Genomic DNA, 25,138 nt, shown 5'->3' with positions numbered 1-25,138 from the left:
TTTAACGTGTCCAAATCAATAACCAATATGCAGAAACAGTTTGGGATATATTGAAAACCTAAACATTTTGGAGTGTTTCTAAACATTTTGGAGTGTTTCATTGTGATTCCAGTGGGTCACCAACGTGGTAAACAGCTAGCTACATTGTGATTCCAGTGGGTCACCAACGTGGTAAACAGCTAGCTACATTGTGATTCCAGTGGGTCACCAACGTGGTAAACAGCTAGCTACATTGTGATTCCAGTGGGTCACCAACGTGGTAAACAGCTAGCTGCATTGTGATTCCAGTGGGTCAACAACGTGGTAAACAGCTAGCTACATTGTGATTCCAGTGGGTCAACAACGTGGTAAACAGCTAGCTACATTGTGATTCCAGTGGGTCACCAACGTGGTAAACAGCTAGCTGCATTGTGATTCCAGTGGGTCACCAACGTGGTAAACAGCTAGCTACATTGTGATTCCAGTGGGTCACCAACATGGTAAACAGCTAGCTACATTGTGATTCCAGTGGGTCACCAACGTGGTAAACAGCTAGCTACATTGTGATTCCAGTGGGTCACCAACGTGGTAAACAGCTAGCTACATTGTGATTCCAGTGGGTCACCAACGTGGTAAACAGCTAGCTACATTGTGATTCCAGTGGGTCACCAACATGGTAAACAGCTAGCTACATTGTGATTACAGTGGGTCACCAACGTGGTAAACAGCTAGCTACATTGTGATTCCAGTGGGTCACCAACGTGGTAAACAGCTAGCTACATTGGGATTCCAGTGGGTCACCAACGTGGTAAACAGCTAGCTACATTGTGATTCCAGTGGGTCACCAACGTGGTAAACAGCTAGCTACATTGTGATTCCAGTGGGTCACCAACGTGGTAAACAGCTAGCTACATTGTGATTCCAGTGGGTCACCAACGTGGTAAACAGCTAGCTACATTGTGATTCCAGTGGGTCACCAACATGGTAAGTGTAACACAACTCTTTTTTGTTAGTCACTTTTTTTTCAATCACATAAATAGTACTCGTTCAATTCAGAGCCTGGATTTTCCCCCTGAGGATAATATCAATAGAACAGGGGACAAACGTTTAGGGTTCTACATTGTGACATCATTAAAATACTCCTACTACAATGTTAAAACATTCTACATTATGACATCATTAAAACATCATTAAAATACTCCTACTACAATGTTAAAACATTCTACATTGTGACATCATTAAAATACTCCTACAACAATGTTAAAACATTCTACATTGTGACATAATTTCATTATTTCATTGATATCATGAAACAACTCCTTCATGTATGTATTTTCTGATGTTTGATCAGAGACATTTTACTAGAGTATCTCTTCCCACATTGATCACAGCTATGAGATTTCTCTCCTGTGTGTCTTCTCTGGTGCACTGTCAGATTGCTAGATTGACCAAAACTCTTCCCACATTGACCACAGCAATACGGTTTCTCTCCTGTGTGTATTCTCTGGTGTGAAGTCAAAGAGCCAGATGTAGTAAAACTCTTCCCACATTGATCACAGCTATAAGGTTTCTCGCCTGTGTGTGTTCTTTGGTGTAATGTCAGGTGGCTAGATTGGCCAAAACTCTTCCCACATCGACCACAGCTATAAGGTTTCTCTCCTGTGTGTGTTCTCTGGTGTAAAGTCAGAGAGCCAGATGTAGTAAAACTCTTCCCACATTTATTACAGCTATAAGGTTTCTCTCCTGTGTGTATTCTCTGGTGTATAGTCAGCTGGCTAGATGTAGTAAAACTTTTCCCACATTGATTACAGCTCCAAGATTTCTCTCCTGTGTGTATTCTCTGGTGTAAAGTCAGCTGGCCAGATGTAGTAAAACTCTTCCCACATTGATCACAGCTACAAGATTTCTCTCCTGTGTGTATTCTCTGGTGTGAAGTCAGAGAGCCAGATGTAGTAAAACTCTTCCCACATTGATCACATCTATAAGATTTCTCTCCTGTGTGTGTTCTCTGGTGTATTTTAAGTTCTGATGAAGATGTGCAACCTTTCCCACAGTCAGAGCAGCAGTGAGATTTCTTCCCTGTGGGTCTCTGCTGGTGTTTCTGGTGTTCTGATGCGGAGAGACTCTTCTCTGCCTCTTCAGCATCATGATATTGTTGAGGCTGCCCAGAGGATCCACGATTGTCGTTCACACAGATGAGAGACGGGACAAAGTCAGACAGATGGTTAAAGGCCCACAACAGCAGAAATCGAATGTTCATTTGAGGTAAAAGGTGATGCCCAGAGTGTACCCATGACGTTGTACAACAACTGACGTCTATTAAATTTGACAATTAAGACAGTCAAGATAGCAACAATAGTCATATTTTGTCTTGTTTTTACATTATTGGTAACTAGAAATAAGTTATTCAAGTTGTGGAAACTCTAAGCAGTGTGCCAGACGACTATTGGTTTCCAATATAGGCCCCTTTCGGTGTTTGATAAAATTGCGTCACGAGGTCAATGCACACACAATTTGATTGCAGAAACTCCTCCCTGCTAATAAGGAAACCACTAGTTATGGATGTAGTATATCTGCATGGAGCAAAAAATGGTGAGTGAAGATTGTAGTTTTCCCACAATGTATTCTGAATATTACAGCGCAAGATCAGGAGTGCTACTCAAGGAAACTCACATTAAGCTCTGTGTCTATTCACTAATTCACCACCGTGGGGGAAAACTCAGGGGAGTTCTCATTGGCTGACAGCAATAATAGCCTCCATTTCCAGGTTGCTTATGAGTGAATTTCACACTACTTTTGGATTAGAATTGTCAGGCTCGTTTTGAATCTCCTGATTAATATGTTTGTGTTATTGTCGCAAATCAACTGCTTTATACTTAAAAAACACTTCAACCAGTAAAATGCTCTTTGGCTAGCTTTTCCATCAGCCTGACAATGAGGGTTTGTACACTAAGTGCTTAACAAATTGGCCCATAACTTCACCAAACAATAACATAGTAGAGGTCGACCGATTATGATTCTTCAACGCCAATACCGATTATTGGAGGACCAAAAAAAGCCGATACCGATATTTTTTATATATATATATTGTTTATATATTTGTATTACAACGATACTGAATGAACACTTTTATTTTATCTTAATAATAAATAAATTATGAAACATTTGGTTTAAAAAAATGCAAAAACACAATGTTGGAGAAGAAAGTAAAAGTGCAATATGAGCCATGTAAAAAAAGCTAACGTAAAAAAAAGCGATGTAAAAAATCTTTTAACATATTACTATTTCTCTCTATACCATTTGTATTTCATATACATTTGTATTTATTTATCTAATATATTTTTTTTACCTTTATTTTACTAGGCAGGTCAGTTAAGAACAAATTAGTATTTTCAATGACAGCCTAGGAACAGTGGGTTAACTGCCAGTTCAGGGGTAGAACGACAGATTTGTACCTTGTCAGCTCGGCGATTTGAACTTGCAACCTTTCGGTTACTAGTCCAACGCTCTAACCACTAGGCTACCGGCTGGTTACTAGTCCAACGCTCTAACCACTAGGCTACCGGCTGGTTACTAGTCCAACGCTCTAACCACTAGGCTACCGGCTGGTTACTAGTCCAACGCTCTAACCACTAGGCTACCGGCTGGTTACTAGTCCAACGCTCTAACCACTAGGCGACCGGCTGGTTACTAGTCCAACGCTCTAACCACTAGGCTACCGGCTGGTTACTAGTCCAACGTTCTAACCACTAGGCTACCGGCTGGTTACTAGTCCAACGCTCTAACCACTAGGCTACCGGCTGGTTACTAGTCCAACGCTCTAACCACTAGGCTACCGGCTGGTTACTAGTCCAACGCTCTAACCACTAGGCTACCGGCTGGTTACTAGTCCAACGCTCTAACCACTAGGCTACCTTTCGGTTACTAGTCCAACGCTCTAACCACTAGGCTACCGGCTGGTTACTAGTCCAACACTCTAACCACTAGGCTACCGGCTGGTTACTAGTCCAACGCTCTAACCACTAGGCTACCGGCTGGTTACTAGTCCAACGCTCTAACCACTAGGCTACCTTTCGGTTACTAGTCCAACGCTCTAACCACTAGGCTACCGGCTGGTTACTAGTCCAACGCTCTAACCACTAGGCTACCGGCTGGTTACTAGTCCAACGCTCTAACCACTAGGCTACCGGCTGGTTACTAGTCCAACGCTCTAACCACTAGGCTACCGGCTGGTTACTAGTCCAACGCTCTAACCACTAGGCTACCGGCTGGTTACTAGTCCAACGCTCTAACCACTAGGCTACCGGCTGGTTACTAGTCCAACGCTCTAACCACTAGGCTACCGGCTGGTTACTAGTCCAACGCTCTAACCACTAGGCTACCGGCTGGTTACTAGTCCAACGCTCTAACCACTAGGCTACCGGCTGGTTACTAGTCCAACGCTCTAACCACTAGGCTACCTTTCGGTTACTAGTCCAACGCTCTAACCACTAGGCTACCGGCTGGTTACTAGTCCAACACTCTAACCACTAGGCTACCGGCTGGTTACTAGTCCAACGCTCTAACCACTAGGCTACCGGCTGGTTACTAGTCCAACGCTCTAACCACTAGGCTACCGGCTGGTTACTAGTCCAACACTCTAACCACTAGGCTACCGGCTGGTTACTAGTCCAACGCTCTAACCACTAGGCTACCGGCTGGCTACTAGTCCAACGCTCTAACCACTAGGCTACCGGCTGGTTACTAGTCCAACGCTCTAACCACTAGGCTACCTGCCACCTCTACACTCTAACCACTAGGCTACCCTGCCGCCCCGAATGTTCTTATAGGCACTTTGGTATTGCCAGCCTAATCTTGGGAGTTGATAGGCTTGAAGTCATAAACAGAACACTTTGGTATTGCCAGCCTAATCTTGGGAGTTGATAGGCTTGAAGTCATGAACAGAACACTTTGGTATTGCCAGCCTAATCTTGGGAGTTGATAGGCTTGAAGTCATAAACAGAACACTTTGGTATTGCCAGCCTAATCTTGGGAGTTGATAGGCTTGAAGTCATAAACAGAACACTTTGGTATTGCCAGCCTAATCTTGGGAGTTGATAGGCTTGAAGTCATGAACAGAACTGTGCTTCAAGAATTGCGACGAGCTGCTGGCAAACGCAGGAAAGTGCTGGTTTGAATGAATGCTTACGAGCCTGCTGCTGCCTACCACCGCTCAGTCAGACTACTCTATCAAATATCAAATCATAGACTTAATTATAATAAACACAGAAATACGAACCTTAGGTCATATTCAATTTAATACCGCTCTTCACAGACCCAGGAAGGGGCGGGACCAAACAGGTGTTGTACCTCGTTTCCCTCCTTCAGGGAAGTGTAATTATAATCAAAGTTACACTCCCTTTCAGTCAGTCAACTTCGGGACAACATACTATGGGGAAATAAAATCATTCCCCAGCCGACCCAAACGGATACTAAATGAAACGGCCCATGGCAGACCACCCAGACCTGACCCCGCAAGATGCGTCAGTTTTGTCAATTTATTAATTGTCTTTTGTTTGAAACACTCCTGTCAATGTTGAGTAAGGACGCACACCTGATTACCCATATAGTAGTAGGACTAGTCTACCTGGCCGGCACACAAATGTAGGCCTATAAATGTGCCCATTTGGGGATGTCTGATAGTATTTCTGATTGTCTTAACGCTGAACCACTAATGAGTTGTGGAGCTTCTCAAATACATTTTTTCTTCACGTCAAACAGCAAGTAAACAAAGTCTAATCAAAATCAATTGCTAATGACAATAGTTCCTCAAAGTATTTAATAAAAGATTTCCAGCTCTCGCCCTTCCGATAACCACTCAGCATAAAAAGGAAAAATGTAACGCTCTGATCCAGTGGAAATGTCATAAAATACCTGATTACTTCTTATTCTTTGCACAAATAGCCAACAGCTGTGTCTGTCCCATACTCACTGGCACGGGAAACTGAGGGCCCAGAATATTTTATACAATCTTGCTGTCACAAGTTTTGGCCCGACCCAGTTGTATCAACTATGTTTCAAGATCGTTGTAGACAGGCCATGTGCAGAAAATGTGATTTATAGTATATTTTCTACCTGCAGGCTGCAATGTTTTTATTTGTTGGCTTTATGTAGGCTATTTTTACATAGTTGGCAATAGCAATAAAAGTTACTTTTAGATCTGTATCATTTTCATTTAGATTAAATGTAGATTAACCACAGACAATGATTTTGACTCTTGGTTGACCCAAGATTTTTCTAGTTGGGGCCCTAGTGCATTCATTAAGTTCATGTTTTGAGGATATACAGTGTTTGTTAACATTTACTGATAAACATTGGAGTAAAAAAAAGCTTATATTTGGGGTTCTGATGGGGTACGACAGTTGAACTAAGCTGATGAGGCATTTATAAGTGATTTCTTCAAGAAACAATGGGTACATACCATTAATGTATACGTCCCAAAATGGATGTAACAACTGCTGATTGCCCCTTTAAGACTACATATTGGGCTAATCTAATAGGAGATATTGAGGACTACAGTATTTCAGGCATTGTCATTAGATGCATTTGATCAATTGTTAACGTTTTGTTGATGGTCCACTCTTGATGTTCTACACGTTACAGTGAAGCTTCAGCCATTCCTACAGAACAACATTACAGTGTAGAACCCCTTTACTGCATATTGGTTCAACGACTGCAGAGACGGTACTTACTGGGGTTAAACGGATCTCCAAACTCGTCTTCTTCCTCCAATGTGACAGTAATCTCCCCCTCCTCCTCTTTCACAGCATAAAATGCTCTCTCCTCTTTCTCATCCTCCTCTTCTTTCACTGTAACATCCTCCTCCTCTTTCACTCTGAACGAGTCTTCCTCTTCTTTCACTGTAACGTCTTTCTCTTCTTCTTTCACTGTAACAGCCTCACCCTCTACTTCTTGTTTTACTGTGACATCCTCTTCTTCCTTCTCCTCTTTCACGACAATGTTCAGCCCCAGAGCTTCTTTCTCCGTCCAGCAGATCACCTCTTCGTTAGCAGGAGGGGAGAAGCTTACTGACCTCATGTTCGGGGATGTTAGCTAGCTAGCTATCATTAGCGACTATGCTAGTGCTAACTTAACCAGCCAGCTACTATAGCTGACTAATACAAAAAAACGTAATATTAAATGAAATAGGTTAACAAGTAGATACGACATAAGTGTGTCGAAAACACAGTAGCTAATATACACCGAAAGCGTATAAATGGCTTGAATCTTTCGGCTATGTTGGCTAGCAAGCTACCGGGGTGGTTGACGAGCTGTTTATGAAGAACCGTCCACTAGATTATACGTCACGCTGGTAGCGTCGCCTGAAAGACGGACATCGCCGTCTGCTGACTGGAGGGGAAACGCAGTTGAGGATCATATTTCATTTTCAGACAAAGATTATTTTAAATGGATTTAATTAAATAATACTATTATATTAAGAGATACAAAGACAGGAATGTGTTGATCGATTAGTGCGAATAAAAAATGTTTATTGCAGCACATTTAAGGCAGTTTCATTAAGTCAATTAAATCTAAATAAGTAGCTAGCTACTGTAGGTCTATACTGCTCATACAATGGTGTAACAATACATCATGTAGATGTATATAATGAACTGACTAGGTCTATACTGCTCCTACATGGTTTAACAATACATCATGTAGATGTATATAATGAACAGACTAGGTCTATACTGCTCTTACATGGTTTAACAATACATCATGTAGATGTATATAATGAACAGACTAGGTCTATACTGCTCCTACATGCTGTAACAATACATCATGTAGATTTACACTACAGTTCAAAAGTTTGGGGTCCTTGTTTTTGAAAGAAAATCTATTTTTTTCATTTATTTACCTGTTTTTGCTTTGTCATTATGGGGCAATGTGATGTCTTATGGGGTATTGTGATGTCATTATTGGGTATTGTGTAGATTGATGAGGGGGAAAAACGATTTAATTAATTTTAGAATAAGGCTGTAACGTAACAAAATGTGGAAAAAGTGAAGGGGTCTGAATGCTTTCCGAATGCATTGTATATATAGGGGCAGTACTTAGTGACATCACTTCATGAAACAGGAGGTACAAATATATAACATAGTTTCACAGTATTAACATTCAATGTATCAAAATATATGACCAAGCTGGAAGTGGAAACGCCAGCCCAGCCACAATCCTAGAGGTTCACTGATGATCAACCTCCTCCTTCACATCTGACTACTGATGATCAACCTCCTAATTCACATCTGACTCCTGATGATCAACCTCTTCCTTCACATCTCCTGATGATCAACCTCCTCCTTCACATCTGACTCCTGATGATCAACCTCCTCCTTCACATCTGACTCCTGATGATCAACCTCCTCCTTCACATCTGACTCCTGATGATCAACCTCCTCCTTCACATCTGACTCCTGATGATCAACCTCAATCCTTCACATCTGACTCCATCCAGAGCAACTTCTTTTTTGGGGAATCCCGATGGACGACGTCATCGAATAGGACGCCATCACCACAACCGCCCACAAGTTAATTGTCATTCAGGTTATTAATGGGAAGAGCATTAGCAATATGTCCTGTCTGGTAACTTGTCTCGTTTAATGGATTTAAATTGGCAGGTGTAAAAAATTAAAAAAAACTCAGTTGATTTCAAACTTAGGAAAAACTTTTGTAAGTCTTTAACTGCATCAAAGTCTGTGGCCTGTGATGTTGGGACAAATGATATTCCTTATTATACAAGACACAAAATCCACAAATTCTACAGCACAACGGCAGAGTCATGTCTTCAGTGTAAAACTAACAATGACTCAATAATCCTTCTGGGAATGTTATGATGTCATAAAGTTATGGGCGGAGTTAGAAAGTTGGCTGTCAGAAGTACAGTTATACAATGTAAAATTAGTTTTAATCTGTCTGTCTGTATATTTCAAAACATGACATTTGAGGGTGCAGTGAGATACCCGATGGTTGGATGATACTTTTCTCATCAATTATCTGAAATATTATACTTAATTAAAACCTGGAAATCAACCAATCCTCTGTTGTTAATTCAATAGAAAGGTCAAATGCTTTATTACCTAAAAGTTTAAAGTGACAGAGAGAAATAAAATGGTGCTGATGCGGGCGCTTGAGATGGGGGTCTGTTCTAGTGGGTCTGGGCAGGTGTGATGTAGTTAATGGAGATGGAGGTGTGTTCTAGTGGGTCTGGGCAGGTGTGATGTAGTTAATGGAGATGGAGGTGTGTTCTAGTGGGTCTGGGCAGGTGTGATGTAGTTAATGGAGATGGAGGTGTGTTCTAGTGGGTCTGGACAGGTGTGATGTAGTTAATGGAGATGGAGGTGTGTTCTAGTGGGTCTGGGCAGGTGTGATGTAGTTAATGGAGATGGAGGTGTGTTCTAGTGGGTCTGGACAGGTGTGGTGTAGTTAATGGAGATGGAGGTGTGTTCTAGTGGGTCTGGGCAGGTGTGATGTAGTTAATGGAGATGGAGGTGTGTTCTAGTGGGTCTGGACAGGTGTGATGTAGTTAATGGAGCTGGAGGTGTGTTCTAGTGGGTCTGGGTAGGTGTGATGTTGTTAATGGAGGTGCGGTCTAGTGGGTCTGGGCAGGTGTGATGTAGTTAATGGAGATGGAGGTGTGTTCTAGTGGGTCTGGGTAGGTGTGATGTTGTTAATGGAGATGGAGGTGTGTTCTAGTGGGTCTGGACAGGTGTGATGTAGTTAATGGAGATGGAGGTGTGTTCTAGTGGGTCTGGGCAGGTGTGATGTAGTTCATTTTTGTATGATGTTGTAATTTGTATGTGTATGTTTATAAAATATCAAATGAAATATGTTTTAAGTCCCAATGCAAAGTTACACCTTATTACATTAAACCAATCAGAATTCAGAAGAATGCCAAAGTCAGGTGTGAAGTAATATGGAGGACCAGCCTATTCCCTATGATGTAAACTACAACAGAAATAACTTCAAATGTATACCTTCATATTAAACCAATCATGACTTGAGTGATTAAAGTAAACCAACGTTAATATCTAGCATGAGGTGAGCCCAACTAAAACATAACTGCAGATCAAAAGAGCTGAGTAACATCCATATCGAAAAGTTGACAAAACAAAAAGGAGCAAGCAGGTTGATTTCCTCTGTCGTCTTGAGCCCACGGCAAGAAGGCACCATTGCCCACCGTGCTAACGGGTTCCCACTAGATAACACAACCACACAGTTAATGAAAAGCATGAGGTGAAGCTTGAGCTAGATATCAACCTATCGAGCTAGTGTGACCTTCCTGGTCTCTCAAGTCAGTGAGTCAACACAGGAAGGAGCAATGGATGGATAGTTCATTTATTTCCAAAGCTGCAATGATGGGACACACACAGTCTGGATGAATGATCAGTAGTGACGGGATATAAATAGCACTCCCACAGCAATTCTACATTAATCTGCCCTATAATATACTAACAAAAAAACAATTGAAATGTCTATCAAAGTTATTGTGATCATATAGTGGATTTAACCATTCCTAATAATACCTAATTTACTATAATAAATGAATCAATTGTTTCCATGTGTCTCATATTCACTCCATCAGAATAAACTGTCATCCTCAAAATATATCAAATTAACCTGGAAATGACTCAATGTCCCCCTCTGGTGGCGAGGAATTATAATACACCTAAACTAACAAAACCGGGCTAATAAATTGGCTGGTGTTCATGAGTTTATAAAACATATACTTTATACATTTGTCATAAATGACCTGCATTGATGAGACACACAGTGTGGATGAATGATCAGTAGTCGACAGGGTAAAAATAGCACTCCTAAAGAAGATGCATTTTCCAGTTAGATACCAACTTGAAAGAGGGAACTTTAGCATAAAACCCACATGGAAAACTGAGATTTGGCAAATAACATATAAAGAGAGGCTTATTTGACACCAAACCAACAACAGTAGTTCCTAAAACATAAATTGCTAATGTATGATTTAAAACGTGGATTTTATGATGTAATGTCAACTTTATACATTTCTATCCCAGGACCACTCAATTTTCAAATTCTCCAAAAACCTGCTGTGGATTACCCAGAATCCAATACTTTTATCACTGAGTGTATTACACCGAGTGTAATGTAAACACACGAGCAGCGCAGCGGTCTAAGGTATGGCATCTCAGTGCTAGAGGCGTCACTACAGACCCTGGTTCAAATCCAGGCTGTATCATAACAGGCCGTGATTGGGAGTCCCATAGGGCAGCGCACAATTGGCCCAGCATCGTCTGGGTTAGGGTTTGGCCGGGGTAGGCCGTCAATGTAAATAAGAATTTGTTCTTAACTGACTTGCCTAGTTAAATAAAGATTAAATATATTTAAAACATGTAGCTTCATTACACCGTTACACTGGCATACAAACTCAGTAGCACAGAGTAGATCATCCATATGACCTTGGGAAATAGTGCATTGTGGGTAGTTTAGAAGATTTCCCGAAATAAGTTTAAAAAAATATGTAATAACGCAAAAACATAACTGTTTGTACTTATAGGTAACCATATCGTGACTACAACTAGCTTACTAAGTCTTTAACCACACTGTATTGTTACACTGGTGAGTAAAATCTAATGCTCCCTACACTTTAACTTGTTGTCTGAAGATAAAATATTAATTTTACTCAACTGCGTTACCCACTCCATTCAGCAGATGGCGGTCTGCGATTTTAAGGCAATGCTGCTACTGTGACGTATAATCTAGTGGACGGAACGCTTCTTTCAACAGCAGCAACAGTTGGTCAGCCACCTCCGTAGCTTGCTAGCCAAAATAGACGAACCAATAAAGCTCTTTAGACGCTTTCGTATAGCCACTGTGTTTTAAACCCACTTCTGTCGCCTAGTTAGTTATCCGATTTAATTTCATATTTACGGTGTTGTTATTAGTCAGCAAGCGGGCTTGTTATTAAGTTAGCATTAGCCTAGCTAGCTAGCATCCCCGACCATGCGGTCACTAAGCTACTCTCCTGCTAAAGGAGAGGAGGATATCACAGTAAAACGAGAAGTAGAGAGTGAGGCCGTTACTGTGAAAGAGGAGGAAGACGCGTTCAGAGTGAAAGAGGAGGAGGATGTTACAGTAAAAGGAGAGGAGGATGCAGTTTATGGAGTGAAAGAAGAGGGAGAGATGACCGTTACATCGAAAACGGAGGAGGAAGAAGAGAAGGAAACTGGATATCTGGGCCCGGTTTCCCAAACGCATCTTAAGGCATCCAATGGTTCTAACGATGAATTTAGCCATAAGATGGTTTTGGGAAACCGTTCCCTGATTAACACTAGTAAGTACTGTCTTAAATACAGAGGCACAAACTCTGGGTTGTTGAACTGATGTTTGGTGTTAAAGGGGAAATCTGCAATTGCTACATCCATATTGTGACTTTTAAATTATTTATTCATAGCCATTGATTCTTGAAGAATATAACACATGCCTCATGAGCTTAGTTCAACTGTTTACCCCAACAGAACCCCAAATAAGCTTTTTTTACTACAATTTTTAGAACCAATGTAAAGCAACACTGTATCGCCTCAACATGGTTAAAACATGGTTAAAATTATAATGTTGATATCATGGATGGTCAGTCCTCGCATCCATAGGTCTGTCTGTCTCTAGTTACATTTCTCCAACCCCATAATCATCTTATTACCACATCAGTGGTGGAATGACAGATTTGTTATTGTTTGAACTGCAGATTGCTGGGTTGTGTGGGTTTTATAAACAGCAACAAAATGGCTGCCCAGAGACTTGGTTTGGTAAACAGCTGAGGGATGGGGGAAGGAGAAGTGTAACCAATCAAGTGCCGAATGGTGAAAGGGCAAGAGCTGGAAATATTTTACGAAAATACTTTGAGGAACTATTGTCATTCGCAATTGATTTCATTAAGACTTTGTTTACTTGCTGTTTGAGGTGAAGAAAAAATTACTTTGAGAAGCTCCACAACTCATTAGTGGTGGTGCGTTAAGACAATCAGAAATACTATCAGACATCCCCAAATGGGCATATTTATAGGCAGGTAGACTAATCCTACTTCTATATGCGCAATCAGGTGTGCGTCCTTACTCAACATTGACAGGAGTGTTTCAAATGAAAGACAATTTAATAAATTGACAAAACCTGTATAACTGTAGTATCCTGTATAAATGTAGTATCCTGTATAACTGTAGTATCCTGTATAACTATGTATAGTTATAACTGTAGTATCCTGTATAACTGTAGTATCCTGTATAACTGCCCCCTGTATATAGCCTCCACACTGACTCGGTACCGGTGCCCCCTATATATAGCCTCCACACTGACTCGACACCGGTGCCCCCTGTATATAGCCTCCACACTGACTCGGTACCGGTGCCCCCTGTATATAGCCTCCACACTGACTCAGTACCGGTGCCCCCTGTATATAGCCTCCACACTGACTCAGTACCGGTGCCCCCTGTATATATCCTCCACACTGACTCGGTACCTGTGAACCCCTGTATATATCCTCGTTATTGTTATTCTCATTGTGTTACTTTTTATTATTACTTTTTATTTTAGTCTACTTGGTAAACGTTTTCTTCTTCTTGAACTGCACTGTTGGTTAAGGGCTTGTAAGTAAAGCATTTCACTGTAAAGTCTAAGTTGGTGTTTTGACGGATTTGTAAAAAACGGTTAAAACACTATATATATATATTTTTAATGTTGCTGACACCCCTCCCCAGAGGTGTCTCATTACTGGGATTCATTGCTGATTCCTACCTGTAGCTCACTATGAGGTGTCTAGTGATACAGGTTAATGCTCCTATAGTTTCTGGGTAATAGGCTACACCAGCAGTCGTTATGCTCCTATAGTTTCTGGGTAATAGGCTACACCAGCAGTCGTTATGCTCCTATAGTTTCTGGGTAATAGGCTACACCAGCAGTCGTTATGCTCCTATAGTTTCTGGTAATATACTACACCAGCAGTCGTTATGGTCCTATAGTTTCTGGTAATAGGCTACACCAGCAGTCGTTATGCTCCTATAGTTTCTGATAATAGGCTACACCACCAGTCCTTATGCTCCTATAGTTTCTGGTAATAGACTACACCAGCAGTCGTTATCCTCCTATAGTTTCTGGTAATAGGCTACACCAGCAGTCGTTATGCTCCTATAGTTTCTGGTAATAGACTACACCAGCAGTCGTTATGCTCCTATAGTTTCTGGTAATAGACTACACCAGCAGTCGTTATGCTCCTATAGTTTCTGGGTAATAGGCTACACCAGCAGTCGTTATGCTCCTATAGTTTCTGGTAATAGACTACACCAGCAGTCGTTATGCTCCTATAGTTTCTGGTAATAGGCTACACCAGCAGTCGTTATGCTCCTATAGTTTCTGGGTAATAGGCTACACCAGCAGTCGTTATGCTCCTATAGTTTCTGGGTAATAGGCTACACCAGCAGTCGTTATGCTCCTATAGTTTCTGGGTAATAGGCTACACCAGCAGTCGTTATGCTCCTATAGTTTCTGGTAATATACTACACCAGCAGTCGTTATGGTCCTATAGTTTCTGGTAATAGGCTACACCAGCAGTCGTTATACTCCTATAGTTTCTGATAATAGGCTACACCACCAGTCGTTATGCTCCTATAGTTTCTGGTAATAGACTACACCAGCAGTCGTTATCCTCCTATAGTTTCTGGTAATAGGCTACACCAGCAGTCGTTATGCTCCTATAGTTTCTGGTAATAGACTACACCAGCAGTCGTTATGCTCCTATAGTTTCTGGTAATAGACTACACCAGCAGTCGTTATGCTCCTATAGTTTCTGGTAATAGGCTACACCAGCAGTCGTTATGCTCCTATAGTTTCTGGTAATAGACTACACCAGCAGTCGTTATGCTCCTATAGTTTCTGGTAATAGGCTACACCAGCAGTCGTTATGCTCCTATAGTTTCTGGTAATAGGCTACACCAGCAGTCGTTATGCTCCTATAGTTTCTGGTAATAGACTACACCAGCAGTCGTTATGCTCCAATAGTTTCTGGTAATAGGCTACACCAGCAGTCGTTATGCTCCTATAGTTTCTGGTAATAGGCTACACCAGCAGTCGTTATGCTCCTATAGTTTCTGGTAATAGGCTACACCAGCAGTCGTTATGCTCCTATAGTTTCTGGTAATATGCTACACCAGCAGTCGTTATGCTCCTATAGTTTCTGGTAATAGGCTACACCAGCAGTCGTTATGCTCCTATAGTTTCTGGTAATAGACTACACAGTTTCTGGTAATAGGCTACACCAGCAGTCGTTATGCTCCTATAGTTTCTGGTAATAGGCTACACCAGCAGTCGTTATGCTCCTATAGTTTCTGGTAATAGGCTACACCAGCAGTCGTTATGGTCCTATAGTTTCTGGTAATAGGCTACACCAGCAGTCGTTATGCTCCTATAGTTTCTGGTAATATGCTACACCAGCAGTCGTTATGCTCCTATAGTTTCTGGTAATATACTACACCAGCAGTCGTTATGCTCCTATAGTTTCTGGTAATAGGCTACACCAGCAGTCGTTATGGTCCTATAGTTTCTGGTAATAGGCTACACCAGCAGTCGTTATGCTCCTATAGTTTCTGGTAATAGGCTACACCAGCAGTCGTTATGGTCCTATAGTTTCTGGTAATAGGCTACACCAGCAGTCGTTATGGTCCTATAGTTTCCGGTAATAGACTACACCAGCAGTCGTTATGCTCCTATAGTTTCTGGTAATAGATTACACCAGCAGTCGTTATGGTCCTATAGTTTCTGGTAATAGGCTACACCAGCAGTCGTTATGCTCCTATAGTTTCTGGTAATAGGCTACACCAGCAGTCGTTATGCTCCTATAGTTTCTGGTAATAGGCTACACCAGCAGTCGTTATGCTCCTATAGTTTCTGGTAATAGGCTACACCAGCAGTCGTTATGCTCCTATAGTTTCTGGTAATATGCTACACCAGCAGTCGTTATGCTCCTATAGTTTCTGGTAATAGGCTACACCAGCAGTCGTTATGCTCCTATAGTTTCTGGTAATAGACTACACAGTTTCTGGTAATAGGCTACACCAGCAGTCGTTATGCTCCTATAGTTTCTGGTAATAGGCTACACCAGCAGTCGTTATGCTCCTATAGTTTCTGGTAATAGGCTACACCAGCAGTCGTTATGGTCCTATAGTTTCTGGTAATATGCTACACCAGCAGTCGTTATGCTCCTATAGTTTCTGGTAATATGCTACACCAGCAGTCGTTGTGCTCCTATAGTTTCTGGTAATATACTACACCAGCAGTCGTTATGCTCCTATAGTTTCTGGTAATAGGCTACACCAGCAGTCGTTATGGTCCTATAGTTTCTGGTAATAGGCTACACCAGCAGTCGTTATGCTCCTATAGTTTCTGGTAATAGGCTACACCAGCAGTCGTTATGCTCCTATAGTTTCTGGTAATAGGCTACACCAGCAGTCGTTATGCTCCTATAGTTTCTGGTAATAGACTACACCAGCAGTCGTTATGCTCCTATAGTTTCTGGTAATAGGCTACACCAGCAGTCGTTATGCTCCTATAGTTTCTGGTAATAGGCTACACCAGCAGTCGTTATGCTCCTATAGTTTCTGGTAATAGACTACACCAGCAGTCGTTATGCTCCTATAGTTTCTGGTAATAGGCTACAGCAGCAGTCGTTATGCTCCTATAGTTTCTGGTAATAGGCTACACCAGCAGTCAGCAACCTTTTCCATTTGGTGCCAAGTTATCTGACCATTTCTACTGATCTGGTGCCAGTTGTGATTTTCATATTCACATTTTATTGGAACAGTTTCATTTAATTTATAATTGTCTTTGTATCTCAACATCATTCTCTGTGGTTAATCTACATTCTATTTAAATTAAATTATAAAGAAACATTTTTATTGACATTGCTAAGTTTAAAAAAAAAAAACTACATAAAGCCAGTTTTTTAAATTATGAAATGCACTCGAACTATGTATCATTTAGTGTCTCTTTATGTTACGCTGGGGAAACAGTTTTCGTGGGCACAGAAATCCTAAATAATTTCAGAGTTGGCTAAACCCAATGGTTCTAACCGAGAGTTACCTTAACTTTATTGACAACACCCAAATGGATACTGTCATGAACGCGGTTCTTCAATAATTACACATCATTCTTAATACTGTAGCTTTTTAGTTAGTCACATGTTCAACTATCATCAGCTGATCCAGGAAATCATTTTCTGAATGACAGTCACATGACAAACATCACAACATGCAACCACAACCAAAGTGCTTCTTCATTCATTACTCTGGTAAAGACAGTTATGCCGTGCTCCACGTTGGATCCAACATCCCTAACAAATTGATGTTTATAATGTTATTGTCTGCTTGATTTACAGGAGGGTCTCGTTAGTCTGTTTGCACACAGAGATACTTAGCTCATAATGTGTAGAGAACTGTTCCTTGATGGATAGGCTGTTGTACAACACACAGAGCTATTTTCCTTTATTTGTTGTTAGGTGAAGTTATGGCTCCTACAGTAGGTCTATGTTATTGTTAGGTGAAGTTATGGGCCAATTTGGCAAACAGTGTACAAACCCTCATTGTCAGGCTGATGGAAAAGCCAAAGAGCATTTTACTGGTTGAAGGGTTTTTTAAGTACAAAGCGGTTGATTTGCGATGATGACACAAACATATTCTAAGCAGGACATTCAAACGAGCCTTACAATTATAATCCAAAGTAGTGTGAAATGCACTCAAGCAACCTGGAAATGGAGTTTACTCCCCTGAGTTTTCCCCCATTCACATTCAGAATACTTTGTGAAAAACTAAAATCTTTGCTCACCATTTTCGCTCCAGGCAGATATACTACATACAATTTTAGCAAACACAGAAAGGGGCCTATATTGGAGACCAAAGTCGTCTGGCACAGTGCTTAGAGTTTCAACAACATGAATAACTTATTTCAAGTCTACACGCTTAGATGTTACTACTAATGTGAAAACAAGACAACATATGACTGTTCTTGCTCATTTTAAGACAAATGTCAAATAATCATTACATTCATTACAGACGTCAATTGTTGTACAACATCATGGCTACGCTGTTGGCATCACCTTTTACAGGGGATTTCCCCTGTTGTGGGCCTTTAACCATCTGTCTGACTTTGTTGTTCACACAGGAGAGAGACGGGACTACCGTGGGTCCTCTGGGGAGCCTCAACAACCTCATGATGCTGACAAGGCAGAGAAGAGTTTCTCCACATCAGAACACCTCAAGAAACACCAGCAGAGATCCACAGGGAAGAAACCTCACTGCTGCTCTGACTGTGGGAAGAGATTCACCTCCTCAGCAGGCATTAAAATTCATCAGAAAATCCACACAGGAGAGAAACCATATAGCTGTGGTCAATGTGGGAAGAGTTTTGGTCAATCTAGCACTCTGACTCTACACCAGAGAACACACACAGGAGAGAAATCTTATAGCTGTACTCAATGTGGTAAGAGTTTTACTCAGCTAAGGAGCCTGATATCACACCAGAGAACACACACAGGAGAGAAACCATATAGCTGTAATGAATGTGGGAAGAGTTTTTATACATCTAGCCATCTTATTGTACACCAGAGAATACACACAGGAGAGAAATCTTATAGCTGTGGTCAATGTGGGAAGAGTTTTGGTCAATCTAGCACTCTGACTCTACACCAGAGAATACACACAGGAGAGAAATCTTATAGCTGTGGTCAATGTGGGAAGAGTTTTGCTGTATCTAGCACTCTGACTCTACACCAGAGAATACACACAGGAGAGAAACCTCATAGCTGTGATCAATGTGGGAAGAGTTTTGTTACATCTGGCCATCTGAAGATACACCAGAGAACACACACAGGGGAGAAACCGTTTAGCTGTACTCAATGTGGTAAGAGTTTTACTCAGCTAAGCAACCTGATATCACACCAGAGAACACACACAGGAGAGAAACCATATAGCTGTGGTCAATGTGGGAAGAGTTTTGGTCAATCGAGCACTCTGACTCTACACCAGAGAATACACACAGGAGAGAAACCTTATAGCTGTACTCAATGTGGTAAGAGTTTTACTCAGCTAAGCAACCTGATATCACACCAGAGAACACACACAGGAGAGAAACTATATAGCTGTAATGAATGTGGGAAGAGTTTTATTCACCTAAGCAGCTTGATGTCACACCAGAGAACACACACAGGAGAGAAATCTTATAGCTGTACTCAATGTGGGAAGAGTTTTGATACATCTAGCCATCTTATTGTACACCAGAGAATACACACAGGAGAGAAACCTTATAGCTGTGGTCAATGTGGGAAGAGTTTTGGTCAATCTAGCACTCTGACTACACCAGAGAATACACACAGGAGAGAAATCTTATAGCTGTGGTCAATGTGGGAAGAGTTTTACTACATCTGCCCAACTGACTCTACACCAGAGAACACACACAGGAGAGAAACCTTATAGCTGTGATCAATGCGGGAAGAGTTTTACTACATCTGCCCAACTGACTCTACACCAGAGATCACACACAGGAGAGAAACCTTATAGCTGTGATCAATGTGGGAAGAGTTTTGCTGCATCTAGCACTCTGACTCTACACCAGAGAATACACACAGGAGAGAAACCTTATAGCTGTGATCAATGTGGAAAGAGTTTTGGTCGATCTGGCCAGCTGACATCACACCAGAGAATACACACAGGAGATAAATCTTATACCTGTGGTCAATGTGGGAAGAGTTTTACTACATCTAGCATTCTGACTGTACACCAGAGAACACACACAGGAGATAAACCTTATACCTGTGGTCAATGTGGGAAGAGTTTTACTACATCTAGCTCTCTGACTGTACACCAGAGAACACACACGGGAGAGAAACCTCATAGCTGTGATCAATGTGGGAAGAGGTACACTGATAAAAGATATCTGATCAAACATCAGAAAATACATGGAGTTGTTTCATGATATCAATGAATTAATGTCACAATGTAGAATGTTTTAACATTGTAGTAGGAGTATTTTAATGATGTCACAATGTAGAATGTTTTAACATTGTAGTAGGAGTATTTAAATGATGTCACAATGTAGAACCCTAAACGTTTGTCCCCTGTTCTATTGATTCCAACATGATATGGATATTAGCCTCAGGGGGGAAATCCAGGCTCTGAATTGGAAGAGTACTATTTATGTGATTTAACAAGAAGTGACTAACACAAAAAGAGCTGTGTTACACTTACCACGTTGGTGACCCACTTGAATCAAAATGCAACACCTCAAAATGTAGCGATCTGTTTTCTACAAATTGTCCTCTAACAAGGGATGTTCACATTATTCCCAGATTCCGTGTGGTTTTTGAGCTGTTAGTTTTAACAGGACATGCAACCTCATCTCCCTCCTGTCACACAATTGATTTCAACATGATATCGATGAGTGATGACAAATAAGTGTTGCGTTCCTTTGTTTAGCGACCCCTACATTTAAATGCATCACTCCAAAATGTAGCTGACTGTTTTCTGCAGGTTGTCCTCTAACCAGTGAGGTGAAATATATCTCCCATTTCCATGTGTTTTTTTAGTTGTGTTAGTTTCAACAGCACCTACAACCTGATGTCCCCCCTAATCGATATCAGTGATTTATTGCTACTTGTCAAAACAACAGCGTTTCTGGTGCTTGTGCAGTTTATAAGGAGCTTGTTTTAAAAAATATTATTATTGTGGCAGATGTTTGTGTATATACCACATGTTAGGTTTTCAATTTATCCCAAACTGTTTCTGCATATTGGTTATTGATTTGAACATGTTAAAACTGTGTTTTGACATTGGGCTATCCTACCTAGCAACTATGCAACCAAATATTTCATATTTACATTTCATGTAACAGTTGGTAATGATAATTATTTATGCAACCAACTGACAATTATATTGACATTGTGCTTTTAGAATATCAAGGTTAATTCTCAGATGTGCCAAACCAAATGTACTAGAGCATGACATTGGGGACTGGGCCCAGATCCAACAACATGCCTATCTAGTGAATCCTGAAAAGTGAGAGAAGCTCTGCAGTGAGGTGGAAAGTTACTACAGATATTGCAGGAGTTTCCTTTTGAAATCAGACATGTCTGTGGTGAGAACAACCTGGTTGCTGATTGTCTCAAGAATGGGCAGTCAAAATGTTTTGTGTTTTGCATTTAGCCAGTGCGTTGCCATGGATCACAATTTATTTTGACTGCACGTTTTTCCGTATTGGAGACAAGTTTTAGGGAGACGAGAGTTCTAGAAGCTATAGAAAGAAAAATCTTTGTGGGAATAATAAAAAATAAATATTGTTTTTAATTGTTTGCCAGTAGACAGACACCATGTTTATATTGGTGAAGGTGAAGCATTGTAGTTGATAATAATGTGACATGGAAGTTGTTTTCTGTTGGTGGTGAGCATTCTCTTAAGGTGTTACAGTTTTTGGTTTTTCCATTTATGTTTTGAGGTTGGACTTCAGCACGTCTAGCTCGTTAGCATGTAGGACGCACTGATTGGTGTCACCTCGTTAGTCAGTATGTGTTACACCTGTGCTGGCTTGTCCATCTCGTTAGTGGGAAGGTGTTTCACCTGAGCTGGTCCAGGTTCTATTTAAGAGTGTCTGGCCCAGTGCTCCAGTTGTCTTGATAGATGTGGAGAGTCAACACCTTTAGTTGCTCCACCTTTTTGGTTTGCTTCCTGTCTTTACGTGTGGGTTTTTCTTTTGTTTGCCTCTTCTTGGGCAGATTTAGTGGGTCTCATGGGTGGTGTCTTTTAGGTCCCAGTTGTTGTTACTAGTCAACTTTCAGTGGACACTGAGAGCAAAACTGCAACATTATGTTATAATGCTTTTATTGCATCAAATGGTGGTTTTATTTTGGGTTGGATATTGCATCCAATTAGTGTTTTAATCAATGGCATTTCCTTAGAATGCTCATTGGTCTTTCAGTTGTTACTGACAGATCAATGAGGTTAGATCCCATGTAAACATAGCTTACTGACAGATCAATGAGGTCAGATCCCAATACCCATAGCTTACTGACAGATCAATGAGGTCAGATCCCAATACCCATGTAAACATAGCTTACTGACAGATCAATGAGGTCAGATCCCAATACCCATGTAGACATAGCTTACTGACAGATCAATGAGGTCAGATCCCATGTAAACATAGCTTACTGACAGATCAATGAGGTCAGATCCCAATACCCATGTAAACATAGCTTACTGACAGATCAATGAGGTCAGATCCCAATACCCATGTAGACATAGCTTACTGACAGATCAATGAGGTCAGATCCCAATACCCATGTAAAACATAGCTTACTGACAGATCAATGAGGTCAGATCCCAATACCCTTGTAAACATAGCTTACTGACAGATCAATGAGGTTAGATCCCATGTAAACATAGCTTACTGACAGATCAATGAGGTCAGATCCCAATACCCATGTAGACATAGCTTACTGACAGATCAATGAGGTCAGGTCCCAATACCCATGTAGACATAGCTTACTGACAGATCAATGAGGTCAGATCCAAATACCCATGTAAACATAGCTAACTGACAGATCAATGTGGTCAGATCCCAATACCCATGTAGACATATCTTAGTGACAGATCAATGAGGTCAGATCCAAATACCCATGTAAACATAGCATACTGACAGATCAATGAGGTCAGATCCCAATACCCATGTAAACATAGCTTACTGACAGATCAATGTGGTCAGATCCCAATACCCATGTAGACATATCTTAGTGACAGATCAATGAGGTCAGATCCAAATACCCATGTAAACATAGCATACTGACAGATCAATGAGGTCAGATCCCAATACCCATGTAAACATAGCTTACTGACAGATCAATGAGGTCAGATCCCAATACCCGTGTATTGTGAACAGGTTGATTGTAGCGGTAGGTGTTTCGATGGTGACGTACTTTACAGTTATTTAGACCGCGGGGGTTATTGGAGTCGTGGTTTCCTGGAAGAAACCGTTGTTGTGCATCATCTTTCAACGCTCCAATACCTGATAATGACCAAACCTGTATCGGCTATTTGGGAATTAAACTTTAATCAACCTGAAAGCGTTGCTTCATAGTAGAAACATCTGTTGGGTTGGTAGAATGTGGAAAGACCCACCTCATTGGTTAATATTCACTGTAGTAGAAACATCTGTTGGGTTGGTAGAATGTGTAAAGACCCACCTCATTGGTTAATATTCCCTGTAGTAGAAACATCTGTTGGGTTGGTAGAATGTGGAAAGACCCACCTCATTGGTTAATATTCCCTGTAGCAGAAACATCTGTTGGGTTGGTAGAATGTGGAAAGACCCACCTCATTGGTTAATATCCACTGTAGTAGAAACATCTGTTGGGTTGGTAGAATGTGGAAAGACCCACCTCATTGGTTAATATTCACTGTAGTAGAAACATCTGTTGGGTTGGTAGAATGTGGAAAGACCCACCTCATTGGTTAATATTCCCTGTAATAGAAGCATCTGTTGGGTTGGTAGAATGTGTAAAGACCCACCTCATTGGTTAATATTCCCTGTAATAGAAGCATTTGTTGGGTTGGTAGAATGTGTAAAGACCCACCTCATTGGTTAATATTCCCTGTAATAGAAGCATCCTCGTTTGCTAAGTCAAACGACACCGCTGGTTCTGCTCACACTGCCCTACCCTGTGCTTTGACCTCTTTCTCCCCTCTCTCTCCAGATGAAATCTCGCGTCTTGTGACGGCCGGCCGCCCAACAACCTGCCCGCTTGACCCTATCCCCTCCTCTCTTCTCCAGACCATTTCCGGAGACCTTCTCCCTTACCTCACCTCGCTCATCAACTCATCCTTGACCGCTGGCTACGTCCCTTCCGTCTTCAAGAGAGCGAGAGTTGCACCCCTTCTGAAAAAACCTACACTCGATCCCTCCGATGTCAACAACTACAGACCAGTATCCCTTCTTTCTTTTCTCTCCAAAACTCTTGAACGTGCCGTCCTTGGCCAGCTCTCCTGCTATCTCTCTCAGAATGACCTTCTTGATCCAAATCAGTCAGGTTTCAAGACTAGTCATTCAACTGAGACTGCTCTTCTCTGTGTCACGGAGGCGCTCCGCACTGCTAAAGCTAACTCTCTCTCCTCTGCTCTCATCCTTCTAGACCTATCGGCTGCCTTTGATACTGTGAACCATCAGATCCTCCTCTCCACCCTCTCCGAGCTGGGCATCTCCGGCGCGGCCCACGCTTGGATTGCGTCCTACCTGACAGGTCGCTCCTACCAGGTGGCGTGGCGAGAATCTGTCTCCGCACCACGTGCTCTCACCACTGGTGTCCCCCAGGGCTCTGTTCTAGGCCCTCTCCTATTCTCGCTATACACCAAGTCACTTGGCTCTGTCATATCCTCACATGGTCTCTCCTATCATTGCTATGCAGACGACACACAATTAATCTTCTCCTTTCCCCCCTCTGATAACCAGGTGGTGAATCGCATCTCTGCATGTCTGGCAGACATATCAGTGTGGATGACGGATCACCACCTCAAGCTGAACCTCGGCAAGACGGAGCTGCTCTTCCTCCCGGGGAAGGACTGCCCGTTCCATGATCTCGCCATCACGGTTGACAACTCCATTGTGTCCTCCTCCCAGAGTGCTAAGAACCTTGGCGTGATCCTGGACAACACCCTGTCGTTCTCAACTAACATCAAGGCGGTGACCCGTTCCTGTAGGTTCATGCTCTACAACATTCGCAGAGTACGACCCTGCCTCACGCAGGAAGCGGCGCAGGTCCTAATCCAGGCACTTGTCATCTCCCGTCTGGATTACTGCAACTCGCTGTTGGCTGGGCTCCCTGCCTGTGCCATTAAACCCCTACAACTCATCCAGAACGCCGCAGCCCGTCTGGTGTTCAACTTTCCCAAGTTCTCTCACGTCACCCCGCTCCTCCGCTCTCTCCACTGGCTTCCAGTTGAAGCTCGCATCCGTTACAAGACCATGGTGCTTGCCTACGGAGCTGTGAGGGGAACGGCACCTCCGTACCTTCAGGCTCTGATCAGGCCCTACACCCAAACAAGGGCACTGCGTTCATCCACCTCTGGCC

General features: G+C 41.9%; 3 protein-coding genes across 3 annotated transcripts in view; 1 reads left to right on the top strand and 2 right to left on the bottom strand.

Annotated features, from left to right (window-relative positions):
• LOC139549080 (zinc finger protein 180-like) overlaps positions 1-25,138 on the bottom strand; it is a 93,732-nt gene that overhangs the window by 25,643 nt on the left and 42,951 nt on the right. The window lies entirely within an intron of this gene.
• LOC139550270 (U2 small nuclear ribonucleoprotein auxiliary factor 35 kDa subunit-related protein 2-like) lies at positions 145-7,278 on the bottom strand. Its single transcript, XM_071361058.1, has 2 exons — positions 6,711-7,278; positions 145-2,140 (listed from the first exon to the last, which is right to left on the bottom strand). The coding sequence occupies exons 1-2, from the start codon at positions 7,054-7,056 to the stop codon at positions 2,124-2,126; spliced, it is 363 nt and encodes a 120-aa protein (XP_071217159.1). The 5' UTR covers positions 7,057-7,278; the 3' UTR covers positions 145-2,123.
• LOC139552378 (zinc finger protein 271-like) lies at positions 11,995-21,892 on the top strand. Its single transcript, XM_071364092.1, has 3 exons — positions 11,995-12,234; positions 18,084-19,366; positions 19,449-21,892. Exons 1-3 carry the CDS (start codon positions 11,995-11,997, stop codon positions 19,999-20,001), a joined length of 2,076 nt encoding a protein of 691 aa, XP_071220193.1. The 3' UTR covers positions 20,002-21,892.

The sequence above is a fragment of the Salvelinus alpinus genome, chromosome 2 (assembly GCF_045679555.1).
Source record: "Salvelinus alpinus chromosome 2, SLU_Salpinus.1, whole genome shotgun sequence".
Classification (NCBI taxonomy): Eukaryota; Metazoa; Chordata; class Actinopteri; order Salmoniformes; family Salmonidae; genus Salvelinus; species Salvelinus alpinus.
This window is presented reverse-complemented; position numbering and strand designations above follow the sequence as displayed.

Bases quoted from the DNA above. Each gene is read 5' to 3' on its own strand.
- LOC139550270 (XM_071361058.1), bottom strand. From the start codon at position 7,056: ATGAGGTCAGTAAGCTTCTCCCCTCCTGCTAACGAAGAGGTGATCTGC.
- LOC139552378 (XM_071364092.1), top strand. From the start codon at position 11,995: ATGCGGTCACTAAGCTACTCTCCTGCTAAAGGAGAGGAGGATATCACA. The intron at 12,235-18,083 runs GTTTCCCAAACG...CATTCATTACAG, and splicing joins AAACTGGATATCTGGGCCCG to ACGTCAATTGTTGTACAACA. The intron at 19,367-19,448 runs ATCTAGCACTCT...GAGTTTTACTAC, and splicing joins TGTGGGAAGAGTTTTGGTCA to ATCTGCCCAACTGACTCTAC.